The 16,034-nt window shown below is 40.3% G+C and overlaps 1 protein-coding gene across 4 annotated transcripts in view; it reads right to left on the bottom strand.

Moving 5' to 3' along the window:
- Positions 1-16,034, bottom strand: part of DPP10 (dipeptidyl peptidase like 10) — a 713,505-nt gene that overhangs the window by 508,819 nt on the left and 188,652 nt on the right. For all 4 annotated transcript variants that reach the window (XM_066280442.1, XM_066280446.1, XM_066280443.1 and 1 more), the window contains exon 3: positions 13,631-13,726. In XM_066280442.1, coding sequence (XP_066136539.1) covers positions 13,631-13,726 — 96 coding nt within the window. The remainder of the gene's footprint in view (positions 1-13,630; positions 13,727-16,034) is intronic.

Below are 16,034 nucleotides of genomic sequence, written 5' to 3'. Positions count from 1 at the left end.
AGTTAATGGATGTGAATCCAGTTTAGCTCAATTAAGAAGAAAGAAAAGGTACCTAAAAGGTGGCAAGTACTGAACTGGGAATTACAGGATTAAAATTTTAAGAAAAGCAACATGGTTCCCTCTGGGACAGCTGTGTTAGGCTTGCTCCCAGGTTTACCAGCTGCAAACACTTTGCTTGATTAGTGCGTGAGCACATGGCAAAGGCATATGAGCATGGCCTATAATATGTAAGACTATGGGTGCTTCCTCTGGGCTGCAATTCTCCCAAATTTTTTCCCACCACCATGAGGTGGGGTTTTCCTTGCTCCATTGCCCTCACTGTGAATAGCAGATTTCCCTTTATTTATTAGCTCTTTCCCTTTTGTTGTTTATTTGCTCACCTGTCTTTATGAACCTTCAATTAAACAGGTATGGCCTTTAAAAAAAAAAAGGAAAAAATAAACAGGAATGGCCCGACACTTTCCAGCTCTGCAGTTCCTCTACTGTCTGCCCGAATCCAACGTGAACCTGCCTGGCCTCGGCCACCAGCATTCCAAGTTACAAATTATTCCTATTGTAAGTCTCCATGTTAGCATTTGTCTTTTATGTCACATCAAGAGGCAGGTAAATATGGACTTGAGCACCATCCATTGCCCTGATGACATGCAAAACACCTCCAACAGTGCATTAGATTCTAGCACGATTTGTCTAGTTCCAAAGATTTGGTTTGCTCAAGTACACAGAGTGCCATGACACAAATGATTATTTCAGGGATCCCAACAGAACACATAATTTTTACACCTAACTTGCTCCAACAATTGTAAAAAAAACAATTCTTAGCCTTCTTAGAAGTTTCTTGATACAGGAGTTTGCCCATCAGAAATCATACCCACTCTATTACAGTGTTGATCATAATAATTTAGTTTTTTTTAAACTTTAAACAAATTGAAGGGTATCTTTGAAATAATGCCCTCTACTATATATAAACTGCTCACAAAAATTAGGGGATATTTTATAGCTTTGTATTCATTTTGAAATACCCCCTAATTTTTATGAGCAGCATATTTCCTCTAAGGCTACAAGGAAACACTTCAAAGTTTCCTTTGTCCAAACTGTGTCTATTTTCAAATTAAAATAAGTGTTGGCCTTTGCCAGTTGGCTCAATGGATACAGCATCAGCCCAACATACAGAGGTCCTGGGTTCGATCCCTGGTCAGGGCACATATGAGAAGCGACCATCTGCTTTCCTCCTCCTCTTTTTTCCCCTTCTCTCTCTCTTCCCTTCTCACAGCCAGTGGCTTGGTTGGTCTGAATGTTGGCCTCAGGTGCTGAGGATGGCTCGGTTGATCACAGCCATCAACCCCAAACCGGGGTTGCCAGGTGAGTCCTGGTTGGGTGCACGCAGGATTGTCTCTTTACCTCCCTTCCTCTCGCTTAAAAAAATAATTAAAATTAGGGTTTATGGCACCAAAGTATTAATCAATTGGTTGAAGTTACTTTTTATTCAATTTACTGGGGTGACACTAGTTAACAAAATTATACAGGTTTTAGGTGCACAATTTTACAACACATCTTCTGTACACTATATATTGTGTGTTCACACCCCAAGTCAAGTCTTGATCCATCACCATTTATCACCCCTATACCTTCCTCCACTTCCCCCCACCCAAATCTCCACAGTGTTGTCCATGTCCATCAGTATTTTTTTCTTTTTGTACTTTTTTTGCTCTATCCCTCCACCTCCCTCACCCAACCATGCCACCTGACAGCTGTCAACCTGCTCGCTAGGTACAAGTCTGTGCATTGCGTTGATGTGGGATGTATAAAGACAAAATGTAACGTCCCAGCTCCAAGAAAACCTAGGTTAACAATATGGCTGAGCATAAGTTAGTTACTCCAGAGAGCTTTAAAAAAAAATCAGGGGCAGCTGTGTTAGGCTTGCTAGCTGGTTTACCAGCTGCAAGCCCTTTGGTGAGCACATGGCAGCGCCACATGAGTATGGCCTATATGAGGCTATGAGTGCTTGCGCTGGAGGGAGATAGGGAATTACAGATGCGCAGACTGCCTGCCCACCACTCTGAGGGGCATTTTGCTGACTGTTTGCCTGAGAGGTGGTTTTTCTCTGCCTGTGTGTTTGTCCGCAGTTGTGAGACTTTATTAAAAACAATGGCCCACCCCTTTCCGGCTCCGCAGTTCCTCTACCATCTGTCTGAATCCAGTGTGAACCTGCCCAGCCTCAGTCACCAGCATTACAAAAAAGCTACAAGAGTCATGGTTGAATTAGAGCAGAACTGGCATTTCTTCCAAAAATAAGGAATCTGTTTCTGGTACAGAAAGGAAAGTAGGTTTTGGGACACAACAAAAAGAATAACAAAAACTAAATAGCAAATGTTTCATTCCCTGATTTTTACTGTCTTCTAATACATGCTTCAACTAGGCAAACTTTTTTGGAGTAATTTTAAAATCATTTTTGAAAAATGTTCTTTTTCCCCCAGTTTTGATATATAATGAACAAATAAAACGTACTACATCTTTAAAGTCTATGACTTGATATTTTGATATACATATACATCGTGAAGTAATCACCACAAACTAACACCTTCATTACTTCATATAGTTACTATTTTCTTTGCTTTTTGTATGTCTGCCCTCTATCAAATTTCAAGTATAATGATACAATATTATTAACTATAGTCATGTTGTTGTCCAATAGACCCTGTGATGAGAAAACAGCTACTTTGAGTTCCTGCACAGGCATTTCACAGTGTGACAACCCTGCTCATACCCAGGGTTTGGACATTCAGGTAAGGACCTGAGCTTAGGATGCCTGCCACAAATTTCAGCTTTGCTTCTCCCAGGTCTTCTTTTAAAATAAGCACTTAGAATTGAGCCTATGAAGTTAATGACTTCCACCGAACCACCTTTTAAGTTATAGGTGCTTGTAATCCAGCTCTCTATTTCCCGCTTACTAGTGACCTAGGACAGAAGATTAACAAGGATCTCTGGCTAGGCCCCTCCCTGTAAGATGCAGGATCTGTATGTAATAAATCTTGAGACTTTACTTCCTTAGTGTGAGTGTTCTGAAACTGAGTCCTCAATCAAAGTGACCTCGAGTTCTCACTTCCCCATGGTGGGAGCTCTGATGCTGTTGATTAGCATGGGTGGCTTGTGCCTTCTCAATCAGCAGCTCATCATCTGCACGTTCCTTATTTACGGTAATACACTGGCTATAGCCCCCAACATACAGCTCTCAAGGATTTATTTAACTTGCATAACTTAAACTTTGTACCCTTCATCCCTCTTCATTAAGTAACCAAGAAATCTTACTCCAGCTCTGCTTTTTACTCTCTAGGAAAATTACTAACCTTTGCAGGTCGAGTTTCTTCAGCTTTAAAGTAGAGATCATAAAAACAATTCATAGGATTGTAATGAAGGTTAAATAGCATTGTATCTTACAAGCAGCAAGCCCAGGGCCTGGCACATACTCCAGACCGAATAATAGTGATCAGTGCTGTGGTGATGCTCAGGCTGGTGCTTGAGCAAAACTCATACCGAGGATTATCTGATGACTCGCCCAAAGTCAAACGGTACAGGGAAATAAAATCAATTCTCAATCAAGAAAGAAGTACAGAGACAAAAATTCATAATTGCTTTTAAAATTTTAGAGAACTTGTATCCCTTGTGATACTCACAATGATGTTAGAAGGAAGGAGAAAAATTATCTCCTCAGTCTAATGGATGAAGACAGACACTTGGGGAAGTCAAGTGACATGCCCACCGTGCAGACCTGTGAAAGAACTAAAGATCTAATTTCTGGAGGCCTAACTCTTCCCTTGTCAGATACTCCGTCTGACACGCAGAGCCTGCTTTTCCGCCTGGATACTGGGAAGACCATGAAGGGCGACCCACCTCAGTGTTCCGAGCAGCATGTCACGTCCTCATCAGCCCAGAGGATTATGCAGTATTTCTGCTACACGGGCTGCAGTCACTTTTCTAGTGAAGAGATTTTATAATCTTTTTAATCTTTTGATTACAACGGAGTCTTGATGGCATTACACTCCAAGGAGTGCAATATAAAAATGTATTTTGTCATGGGTGGGATGTGGCAGGAGAAAAACTACACAATTAGTAAGACTGATAAAGTCAGAAAACCAAAAAAGCACTCATACTCCTAGGAAAGACGTGGGAAATATGCACACACAATTTACTGTGTGCAATTTTTCCACTTAAAAATTTAATATTATTAGAGACCAGGTAGGTGTAAGCTACCTGCTTTCAGAAGTTGCTGTGGGTGCATGGGAGTGACGGGTCAATAGCAGGGGTCTCTGCCCTGGAAGGGGGTGTCCGAGCTCATTCAAACTGGCATAGGAACCGATAGCACAGAGAAGGAAACCACAGCGGTAGCAACCGAAAGTGCAAAACAGATCAGCTTGTACATTATTTTTCAGCAACTCTATATAGCCAGTCAAAATAAAGAGACAAGAGCTTCATGTCAGATAATGGAGGGGTTTCTTTTTTTGTGGAAATAAGAGGTAGAGAAATTTCTGTGAAAGCTGATAACACTAAGAACTGTTTTAGATCAATGTAGCAACAGGTCTCTACACAAAAGAACTATTAAAGCAGAAATTTAAGCAATACCCTTATGGTGACTTGGAAATTAAATAATAAAATAACAAAAGTAAAACTAAGAGGTCATTGTTTACAATCGTATATCAATTACACGAATCCTATTAGTGTCCTTATCATGTTATCACCCGACCTCCCTATAATATAAGCAGCAATGGAGAACACACTGCTTTCTACACTAGTCTAACCAAAAGTTGTAAAACTGCACTTGCCAGATATAACTTAATGCAGATAGGCAGACATATATCACCAATGACTTCCATTTAGTTAATTCTATGTGATAAATCTAACCCCTCACTCACAGGACAGCCTTGCATATCCAATCATGTTTCTGATAACAATTCTAATTCCTTGCTTCTCTAGCTCTGACATCCTTCAACCATTTCTCAGGAATTTCTAGCACATAATTGTTTTACACACAGATCTAAAATAAATATTCCAAAAGATTATATAGAACCACAAAAGACCCTGAATAGCCTCAGCAAGCTTGAGATAAAAGAACGAAGTTCACAAAACTTAATATCAGGAATTATACTACCTGATACAGTGGTACCTTGAGATACGAGTTTAATTCATTCTGTAACCAAGCTCGTAAGTCAGTCAACTTGTATATCAAACAAATTTCTCACATTTAAAATAATTGAAATAGATTTAATCCATTCCAGCCCTGTGAAACATCCCCAAACCATCCTAAATTATGAAAAAAGACATGTTTTTAATTAAGAAACACACATGTATACTTTACCAATGCATAACAAAATATATGAAATAAAAGAAAAAAAGTGTTATTCAGTACTGTATTCTTACCTTGGAGACAGACGAGTGTGGCTAACGGAGGTGAATGGCGGAGGAGGAGCGAGGGAGGAAGGGATGCAGGCCCTGTAGACACGTAAACTAAAACTGCACTTTCTTAACACTAAATGTAAACTAAAACTGCATTTTCTTAACTTTAAACAAAATTAAAGCTGCACTTTCTTTACTTAAAATAAAACCACAAAAACTTAATTGTAAAAAAAAATGTACTTTCTTAACTTTAAACTTAACCTAAGCTTAACATTATGTATTTTTCATTTAATCATCACCTGTTTTCGCTTTTTGGCTGCACTTTTGGCACTTTCACTTGCAGGACTTTTGAATAAAAATCTATCCAAAGAGGTTTGCTTTTGCCTGCCTTTTAAAATGTTACAGAAATGTGACAAACAAGTGTCATTAAAAAGTGCTGAAGCACGACCAGTTGAAACTTTTTCTGGGTGTTTCTTTTCAATGAAACTTGAAAGCTTCTCCCACATTGCCAGCATGTCTTTAATTTCACTTGTAGAAATCACTTCCTCCAACTCTACCCCCTCCTCACTACTAATGTCTTGCAGAAGCTCCATATGTTGCATCATCTGTAGCTCCTTCATCTCCTCAGTTGAAAGTTCCTCATGTTCCTCGACAAGCTCATTTATTTCACCCTCATCTACCTCCAGACCCATCGACTTTCCGAGGGACACAATCTCCTCCAACGCTTCTACCTTGGTCTCAGTCTCCGGTTCAAATCCTTCGAAGCCCCTGTCTGCAACAACATCAGGCCATAACTCTTTCCATGCCGAGTTCAAGGTTCTTCTTGTAACCTCTTGCCATGCCAAGTCAATAATGCGTAAACATATCATGATGTTGTAGTGATCTTTCCAAAACTCTCAAAGGGTTAGAATTGTATTCTCAGTCACCTCAAAGCAGCAGCGGAACAAGTGCTTTGTGTAAAGCTTTTTAAAGTTGGAAATGACCTGCTGATCCATAGGCTGCAAGACTGAAGTCGTGTTGGGTGGGAGGTAGAGGACTTTCATGAATTTGAACTCATCACTCATCGAGAAGATCATCTTCAAGACAAGGTGGGTGGGCTGGAGCATTATCAAGGATTAGTAATGCTCTCATCGGGAGTTTATTTTCTTGAAGATATTTATTCACTGAAGAACCAAAGACAAGATTTACCCATTCAATAAAAAACTGCCACATAACCCATGCCCTAGCATTGGTGCCACATAACCTGCAGTTTTTCTTTAAGAATCTTCTGGGTCTTAAAGGCTCAAGAATTTTTGGAATGATACACTAGCAGTGGCTTTACTTTACAGTCACCGCTAGCATTTGCACACAAACAAGGGTCAGACAGTCCTTCATGGGTTTATGGCCTGGCAGCTTCTCTTCAGCGGTAATGAAAGTCCTCTGGGGCATTTTTTTCCCAAAACAATCCTGTTTCGTCACAGTTGAACACTTGTTGAGGGATGGAACCTTCCTTTGCAATAAGCACAGCAAAACACGCGATGTACTTCTCAGCTACCTTAACGTCAGCACTTGCAGCTTCACCATGCCTCACCACCGAATGGATAACAGATCTCTTCTTAAAATTTTCAAACCAGCCGTAACTTGCCTTAAACGTATCTTAATTAGGACAGAATTGTAGTTCCTTTTGCTGGATTTGCACTTTTGATGGCATCCTTTTGTTTAAGGATGGTACAGATTGTAGATATATTTCAGTCATACAGCCTTGCCAGTTCAATCACTCGTACACCACGCTCATGCTTTTTTATTATTTCTTGCTTTACTTTTATCGACATCATTTTCTTCTTCTTCTCACCACTGTCCTTTATTACACTCACTTTCTTCGGCCCCATGATAGCACACAAAAAAAGTTAGTAAAAAATGCAAAAATGATGCAAGAACGAGTACAGAGCACAAGATTCAACTTGATTCTGTGGGTAACACGTGAGATAGAATGAGATGCTGGTGTTGTGCTGCCAATACTGGACCCGTGTGCCAATGCGCCAACTAGCAGCAGCTTCCCGAATCACGATTTGTATCTTGGAATTTCGCTTGGAACTCGAACAAAAATACGGACCAAGTTGCAGCTCATATCTTTTTAAAAAATTGTATGTTGGTCTGCTCGTATATCAAGGTACCACTGTATTAAATTATACTACAAGCCCAAGGCCATCATGAACAAAATAGTATAGTATTGGCACAGGAACAAGTACATAGATCAAGGTACAAAATAAAAAGCAAAGAAATATACCCACAACTTATGGTCAATTAATATTTAACAACGGTGGCCAGAACATACAATGGGATAAAGACAATCTACTCAATAACCGATGTTAGGAAAATTGGGCAGGTAAATATAAAAAGTGAAAGTAAACTACTTTCTTACACCATACACAAGAATAAATTGAAAATGGATAAAAACTTAAATGGAAGTTATGAACCATAAAAACCCTCAAAGAAAACACAGGTAGTAAAATGTCATACATTTTCCATAGCAATATTTTTTTTTTAAATATATTTCCTGCCTGACCAGGCAATGGCGCAGTGGATAGAGTGCCGGACTGGGATGCGGAAGACCCAGGTTCAAGACCCCAAGGTCACCAGCTTGAACGCAGGCTCATCTGGTTTGAGTAAAAAAAAAAAGCTCACCAGCTTGAGCCCAAGGTTGCTGGCTCAAGCAAGGGGTTGCTCAGTCTGCTGAAGGCCCGCGGTCAAGGCACATATGAGAAAGCAATCAATGAACAACTAAGGTGTTGCAACGCACAGCGAAAAAACTAATGATTGATGCTTCTCATCTCTCCATTCCTCTCTGTCTGTCCCTGTCTATCCCTCTCTCTGACTCTCTCTCTGTCTCTGTAAAAAAAAAACAACACCCCCCCCCCAAAAAAAATATTTCCTTGGGCAAAGGAAAGAAAGGAAAAAATATACAAATGAGACTACATCAAACTAAAATGCTTTTGCACAGCAAAAGAAACCATCAACAAAATCACAAGACAACCCACTAAATAGGAGTACTTATTTGACAATACATCTAATAAAGGGTTTATATCAAAATTTATAAAGAACTTATGTGTAGGAGTACAGGCCACCAATGTGTCCAGGCTGGTTCTAATTGGATTCAGGCAGATGGTCCAGGAATTGTGGAACCAGAAGATGGTGGGCCATTCCATTCGTTTGAGTCTTGTAACAGCGGATGAGCAAACAGGTGGGAAAGACCGCTTCCCTTTCACTCAGGGTGCCCAAAGCTCCAACCCCCTCTAGCTGTGCCAAACATACAGGTCCCACAAACCTCAGCAGGGCTCCCAAGTCCCTCCGAACTTTCCCTCTGCATTTTCTGCACTATGGACTCTGCACTCTCCAGCCAAAACCAGCTGGGGGGAAAAACCCTTCTCCTGCAAACAACAAACAATGAACGCTCCCAAAAAGGAAGGCAATTCACAATTTACAATCTGCCGCCCTGAGGGCCAGCCCCTTCAGCCCTCTATAGACTATACACACAGGGCACTGCCCCAATACAAGTGAGCAAACTTTTTGTTTACCCAACATTAATTTATAAAGAACTTATAAAACTCAACACCAAGAATACAAACCAATTAATAAGTGGGGAAAAGACCTGAATAGGCACTTTTTCAAAGAGGAAATACAGACTGCAAATAGATATATGAAAAAGCCCTGGCCGGTTGGCTCAGCGGTAGAGCGTCGGCCTAGCGTGCGGAGGACCCGGGTTCGATTCCCGGCCAGGGCACACAGGAGAAGCGCCCATTTGCTTCTCCACCCCTCCGCCGGGCTTTCCTCTCTGTCTCTCTCTTCCCCTCCCGCAGCTAAGGCTCCATTGGAGCAGAGATGGCCCGGGCGCTGGGGATGGCTCTGTGGCCTCTGCCTCAGGCGCTAGAGTGGCTCTGGTGGCAATATGGCGACACCCAGGATGGGCAGAGCATCGCCCCCTGGTGGGCAGAGCGTCGCCCCTGGTGGGCGTGCCGGGTGGATCCCGGTCGGGCGCATGCGGGAGTCTGTCTGACTGTCTCTCCCCGTTTCCAGCTTCAGAAAAATGAAAAAAAAAAAAAAAAAAAAAAGATAGATTTTCAGGTTTCAGTGAGACATAACTAAGAAAAAGATGCAATAAAAATGAATCCATATTTATGAATACATATAGAGGGAGCAGTTGTAAAGCTAACCATAAACATAAGTACCCATCAAAGGGTGCAATGACATTCACAGATACCATGTTTTATTTGAGAATCAGAATAGAGACACTGCTGAACTACCATCTATCTATGGTGACTTCCAACAACTAAATGAAGCTTCCAAATGAGCTTAACTTAGACTTCTTCAAGAGAATTACATACTAAGGAAACCTGGTGAGACATCTCATGAGAATAAAGAAAAAGCTCACATGTGACATTTAGATACAATCTGTGATAATGAGGCCAAGGGTACACATTCTATTCATATAGTTCCCACTGTATTTCCTGGCTATGTGAGGGACTTGTAAATAGGCCACATATCTAGTGATCACTGGGGAAATGTTCTGGGTTGGATAAGAGACATGAATAAGCACAAACGTATACCCTACTGGAAAAGCAGCCCACTGTACACCATCTGCTGACGGGACAAGTCAGTTTCTTCAGTAGTATGGTATTTATAAAGACTGCAAGCCTCTGAGCACTTAGATTCTCTTTAATCCTGTTTAAACGGTTGTTTTTATGTAAAATTTTAAATACATATTATAGATCTTATGTTTTACCTAGAATATAGCAATAACAATTAAGCTTTGTCCCAGAATGTTTTCTCAAGATCAGGTTTATCAATAGTTAATAAAGAAACTGCTTTTTTAAAAAAAAAGATTAAGGCCCTGGCCGGTTGGCTTAGTGGTAGAGCGTCGGCCTGGCGTGCAGAAGTCCCGGTCCGATTCCCAGCCAGGGCACACAGGAGAGGCGCCCATCTGCTTCTCCACCCCTTGCCCTCTCCTTCCTCTCTGTTTTTCTCTTCCCCTCTCGCAGCCAAGGCTCCACTGGAGCAAAGATGGCCCGGGCGCTGGGGATGGCTCCTTGGCCTCTGCCCCAGGCGCTAGAGTGGCTCTGGTTGTAACAGAGCGACGCCCCGGAGGGGCAGAGCATCGCCCCCTGGTGGGCAGAGCGTCGCCCCCTGGTGGGCGTGCCGGGTGGATCCCGGTCGGGCGCATGAGGGAGTCTGTTTGTCTCTCCCCGTTTCTAGCTTCAGAAAAAAAAAAAAAAGATTAAGACAATTAACTCTAAACATATAATTTTGGTATCCTGTGAAGTGTTAGAAAGGAATGTGTTTCCTGGATAATGAAATGGCTTAATTTAGCACGCAGTTCACTGCTTAAATACCCATCCAGTACTTTGGCATTTCAATATCAGAGTGTCAGTTATACACAGAAGTAAATGTTTTTTTAAATAACCCAGGCTAACCTGAGAAGGAAGATGAGGCCCATGACTTCTGCTTGCTTTCCAAAGTCAAAGACCACATGTTTCTATAGCTTGGCCAAAATCATGAATAAAACAGAATGTCATTCAGCATTTCAAATCTAATAACTCACATATTTTTCACAGCATCGCTGTCCTTTTCTCCAACAAAAAATAATTGTCAGCAAATAAAAAAATGACTTACAAAATTACTATAGCACATTAGGAGGAGGATTGTTTAGACCTCTGTATGGCCAGCAGCCACAGCCACCATCACAGTTGACTGGCCAACGCAAGTTCGCATTTGATTCAGACAGACAGTAATGAAACAACAGAGCTAAGAACTGGCGGGCCATTACCTTTAATCCTAGTTCACACCCAGCAGGCAAGAAATACACACAGTGGAAAAACACTTCCCTTTCTATTCAGAGCTCCCAAAGTCACTGACTCATCCAAGTATTCCTAGAATCAAAGGTTTCCACCTCACCAGCCTTATTCACCTCTGTTCCCCATCTCCTTCTCTCTGCACAAACTCTGCACAAACTGGCTTCTCCTTCAGCACTCCACCATCTTGGCTGCCTCTCCTCTGCAATGCTGATGGCAGGATCTGAGCGAGAGAACCCCCCACCCCTCTCTGCCTTATCTTACAGTGCAGAAATTAAAGCCTTTAAGTCAATATACAAATAAGAAAGTGTCTGATACAGAGTCACTTATCTGATGCATAAATGAGATTCCTCATAAGAGTGCACCACCCCACATCATGCAACAGTCAAGGGTGTGGGGAAAAGCTTAGTTTTGAGAAGATCTTAGTATTAGAAGAATGTTGAATAGATCTTGGTATTAAAAGGGTGGGAAAGGCTTAGTCTTAAAACTAAGCCTTAAAACTAAGCCTTGGGGCCTGACCTGTGGTGATGGAATGGATAAAGCCTCAACTGGAAACGCTGAGGTTGCAGTTTCAAAACCCTGGGTTTACCTGGTCAAGGCACATATGGGAGTTGCTCTCCTCTCTATAATGAATAAATAAAATCTTAAAAAACAAAAACAAAAAACTAAGCCTTAGGCTATAAGGACCTTGGTAGCTTACAACATGTCCCTCACACCCAATGCAAAGTATAAGGGAGCAAACATATATATCATATTTACAAACTTATTTGACCAACAACCTCCATTTGTTAGAACAATGTTGCATAACAATATATTCTTTTTATAAGCCTTCTTTCCTATTTATCTGAAATAATTAAAGTGGGAGGCAACAACATGGCAAGTCCTCAATTTATAAACAGTTCAAATGAAAATATACAAATGAATTAGTAAGTTGCAATCTTCTTTTCTCTATAATACCAACAATTTGCAACCTGTCTCATCTCATGGCACACACTACTAAAATTCTGTGGCACACTAAAAATTATATTATATTTTTCCCAATCTGACAAAATAATTAGAAATGATTTTTATTTCATTCACACCAGATGGCTATTGTTGTGTTGGCTATTGTCATTTTTTTTTTTTTTTTTCATCTGGAAATCTAAGGGGAAAGAGGTCAGTGCCCTAAATAGTCAGGTATTGCATGTTTTAAAAAAAATTTTGAGGCACACCAGACTGCCTGCCATGGCACACCAGTTGAAAATCTCTGCTTAATACGATCACCATGATACACACTCAACTTCCCACTGATTTCAACTGAAACTTGGATTATGACAAAACTACACAGAATTTCAGTGAAGTGCATTCATTCATTTATTCAAAAACAAACCTGAGTGCCTGCTGATCCCAAGAAGTGTATCAATGCTAAGTAAACAGTATGATTTGGTCCCTGCCCTCCTGAGTTAACTTGACTTCTTTTTATAGTTTCCATAAATTACCATTTCATTTGCAGGCATAAATGTACTTGATTAGAATATTAGAGAAGAATGGACTGGAAGAGAGGTAATCAGTATTAGATAAAGGCAAAAGAGCCTTCTATCTATCATAAAATAATCTACTGTAGGCCTCGAAAACAAGCAAAGATATTATGTCTAAATAAACTGAAGGTCAAAGATTAAAGGCTTATTTGACCACTGTGATTAGCATGGTCGGGCAAATCAGAATATTCACGGGATGCAAACCTGCCTTTCTGTTCACAACAGGTCTTCTGACTAGATGACCTAGTCACTTCCTCAGTTACCCTCCGTAAAGGCAAACCGAAGTTCATGGAACTGCTAAGTGATTTTATTTTTGGTTGATTCTTTCATAATCAAAATGTTTGTTTAAACTCTTTGAAAACAGTAAGATCAGAAACAAGCTAAAGAAAGCCGAGGTGCTTTCTTTGCCAGGGCAGAAAAAGACATGTTGCCATGTATTTCCATGTTGTTTCTAAGTCATTTTAACTTCAGTAAGAGTCTTCCAAGTTTGTAGCACTTAAGATTCAAAAGAAAACCCACCAAGAAGAAAAAGAAACCAATTTGTTTACCTGAATTTGAAGCACATGCATATTAAGTCTCTCAAAATCTGTACTTCACACCAAAATTTTTTTAATCCAGAAAAACGACAAAGATGTAACAAGTTTAAAGTCACATGACTATTAATGATCATGAGAGAGATACTGAACAATCCATCTAATGTTTGGAGGATACTTCTATTGATGACCTGTCTTAGGAACTGGTTTCCACTCACATGAGCCAAGGTATTAATTTGATATATGGTATATGTAATCTTTAAAGAATAATGTCAATAAAATATTAACTACTAATACCATTATTTTCTTTATTTTTAATTATACAGAAGTCAAAATAAATATAACATGTCAAATGGTGCACACATACCATTGATCCACTGAGCTTCTGGGTCATGGAGCACAAAGTCTTTCCTGAAGAGGTCTTCCAAAGACAATCTGGTTTCTGATGAATTTGTAAGTTCATCTAAAATAAAGTGAATCTTAGGTTAGATTACTTCATGTTCACTTTTTTTTTTTTTAAGATTTTATTTTTATTTATTCATTATAGAGAGGGCAGAGAGAGAGAGAGAGAAGGGGGAAGGAGCAGAAAGCATCAACTCCCATATGTGCCTTGACCAGGTGTAAGACCAGGAGCCGTCATCGTGACCATTCACATGCAGGTTCCCATTGGATTCGGGCAGGCGATAAAGAAATGGCGGAGTCAGAGGATGGGGGGCCATCCTATTTATTGGTGTCTCACCAAGACAGGCAAACCACAAAAGAAGACAAGGGAAAAGCAGAAAACCAGCTCTTCCCATGAAGGGCAAGGGATCAGGGGAGCCCCTGCAATTGTGATAGCAGGAACTGTGTGTCTGAGCTCCTGGTCTGTCCCACTTTATAGTGTAGAAAACCAAAATCCCTTAATCCAATATACAAACAAGGAAGTCTCCAATACAAAGTCACTTATCCAAGGCATAATTGGATTTCTCATGAGAGTGCACCACCCAGATCATACAATCAGTCAAGGGTGTGGGGAAAAGCTTAGTCCCAAAACCAAACCTCAGGCTACAACAGCCTGGCCTGCTTATAGCCTGTCCCCCACACCCACTATAAGTCACAAGCGAGCAAACATATACATCATGTTTACAAACTTATTTGACCAACACTAGGCAAGCCCAGGGTTTTGAACCGGCAACCTCAGCGTTTCCAGGTTGACACTTTATCCACTGCGCCACCACAGGTCAGACTATGTTCACTTTTAAAACAAATGAATCATAAAAGTTGAAAAACTTGCTTCATAAAATATGTTAATTAGATGACATTCTAAAGGGATCATTTAAACATGAGTTTTGGCATTTGAAGTCACACTATTTCATAATCTTTTTCACTATATTAAATTATTTTTAACATTTAAATTGTCTTGATCTAGTACAAATTTAGTAGATCAATCCCTTGTAATACATTGAGATAAAATATGAAAACACTTAAAAATTCCCATTGTGCGTTGAGCTCCCAAGGGCATATTTTTCGTTGTTTAATCCTAATCTTTGCCAATGACTGTCCAGAATCACTTTGACATAATCTCTTTAATGGTAAATTTACAATATTGTAAATACCAAATATGGGAGTGTTGAGGACACAGAATATATATGATTAAGAAAACTTCCTATCTCAGAAAGAAACTCACCAAATGAACAGAATAGATTCCAAGATTCACCAAACAAATAGCAGCCAACAAATAAGTCTATTTAAGACCTTTAGGGGGCAGAGGTTTGGGTGGTGGAGGGATTGAGCAAAAAAGAAATAAAGGAGAAAAACTAATGGACAAGTTTAACAGTGTGGTATTTGCGAGGGTAGTGGGGTGCGGGCAGGTAAAGGAGGTTATGGGGGATAAATGGTGATGAACGGATACTTGATGGGGTAGGTGGACACACAATACAGTGTACGCTATCTTAGATATGATATCTTTGAAATGTCAGAGTACCCTTTTCCCAGACTTCTCAGGGTACAATCTCCCACCAGAACATGAGAACACAGAGCCCCTCATGGTTACCTTATTCCCCACATACCATCTCTGTGTGCTGTAAATGTTAATCAACTCTCCTGTACCCACCCACGTTAAAAAGTAGGTGGCTATACGTTTCACTTTTTATCCAATTCCAGAAATTCCCTGCTTTGCTTTTTCCTGCCTCTCGAATCTATCACCAATGGATTTCATGTAACCTCAATGCCTTCCTCTTTGATTCTGATGTATAAATGGATGATAAAACTACCATTTTCCAGAGCATTTTCTCAATTCTTTGAGATTTTTCTTCCCAACAACTGTCATCAGTTTGGCTCAAATAAACTCATAAAAACTCAAAAAACAAAAATAGAGTGTACGGATGATATGTTGTAGAACTGTACACCAGATACCTGTATAATTCTGTTAAACAGTGTCATCCTAAAGTCAATAAAACAAAAAAAAGAGTGAAATATAAAAATTCAAATAATGCAATGCCAAAATATTAATGAAAAGCACATATTCATTGTAAGGCCAGTAGTCGCAGCCAACATCACAGTGGCCTGGCCCATGCAGATTCGCATTTGATTCAGACAGATGGTAATGAAACAAAGGAGCCAAGAACTGGTGGGCCAACTAATCCTAGCTCGCACACGTCGGGCAAGAAATACACACAGTGGGAAAACACTTTGCTTTCCATTCAGGGCTCCCAAAGCCACTGACTCATCCGAGATTCCTAGAATCAACGGTTTGTACCTCACCAGCCTTATTCACATTCTGTTCCCTATCT

This window comes from Saccopteryx bilineata, chromosome 5 (assembly GCF_036850765.1).
Source record: "Saccopteryx bilineata isolate mSacBil1 chromosome 5, mSacBil1_pri_phased_curated, whole genome shotgun sequence".
Lineage (NCBI taxonomy): Eukaryota > Metazoa > Chordata > Mammalia > Chiroptera > Emballonuridae > Saccopteryx > Saccopteryx bilineata.
The sequence above is the reverse complement of the archived record's forward strand: the minus strand, read 5'-3'. Positions and strand labels throughout refer to the sequence as shown.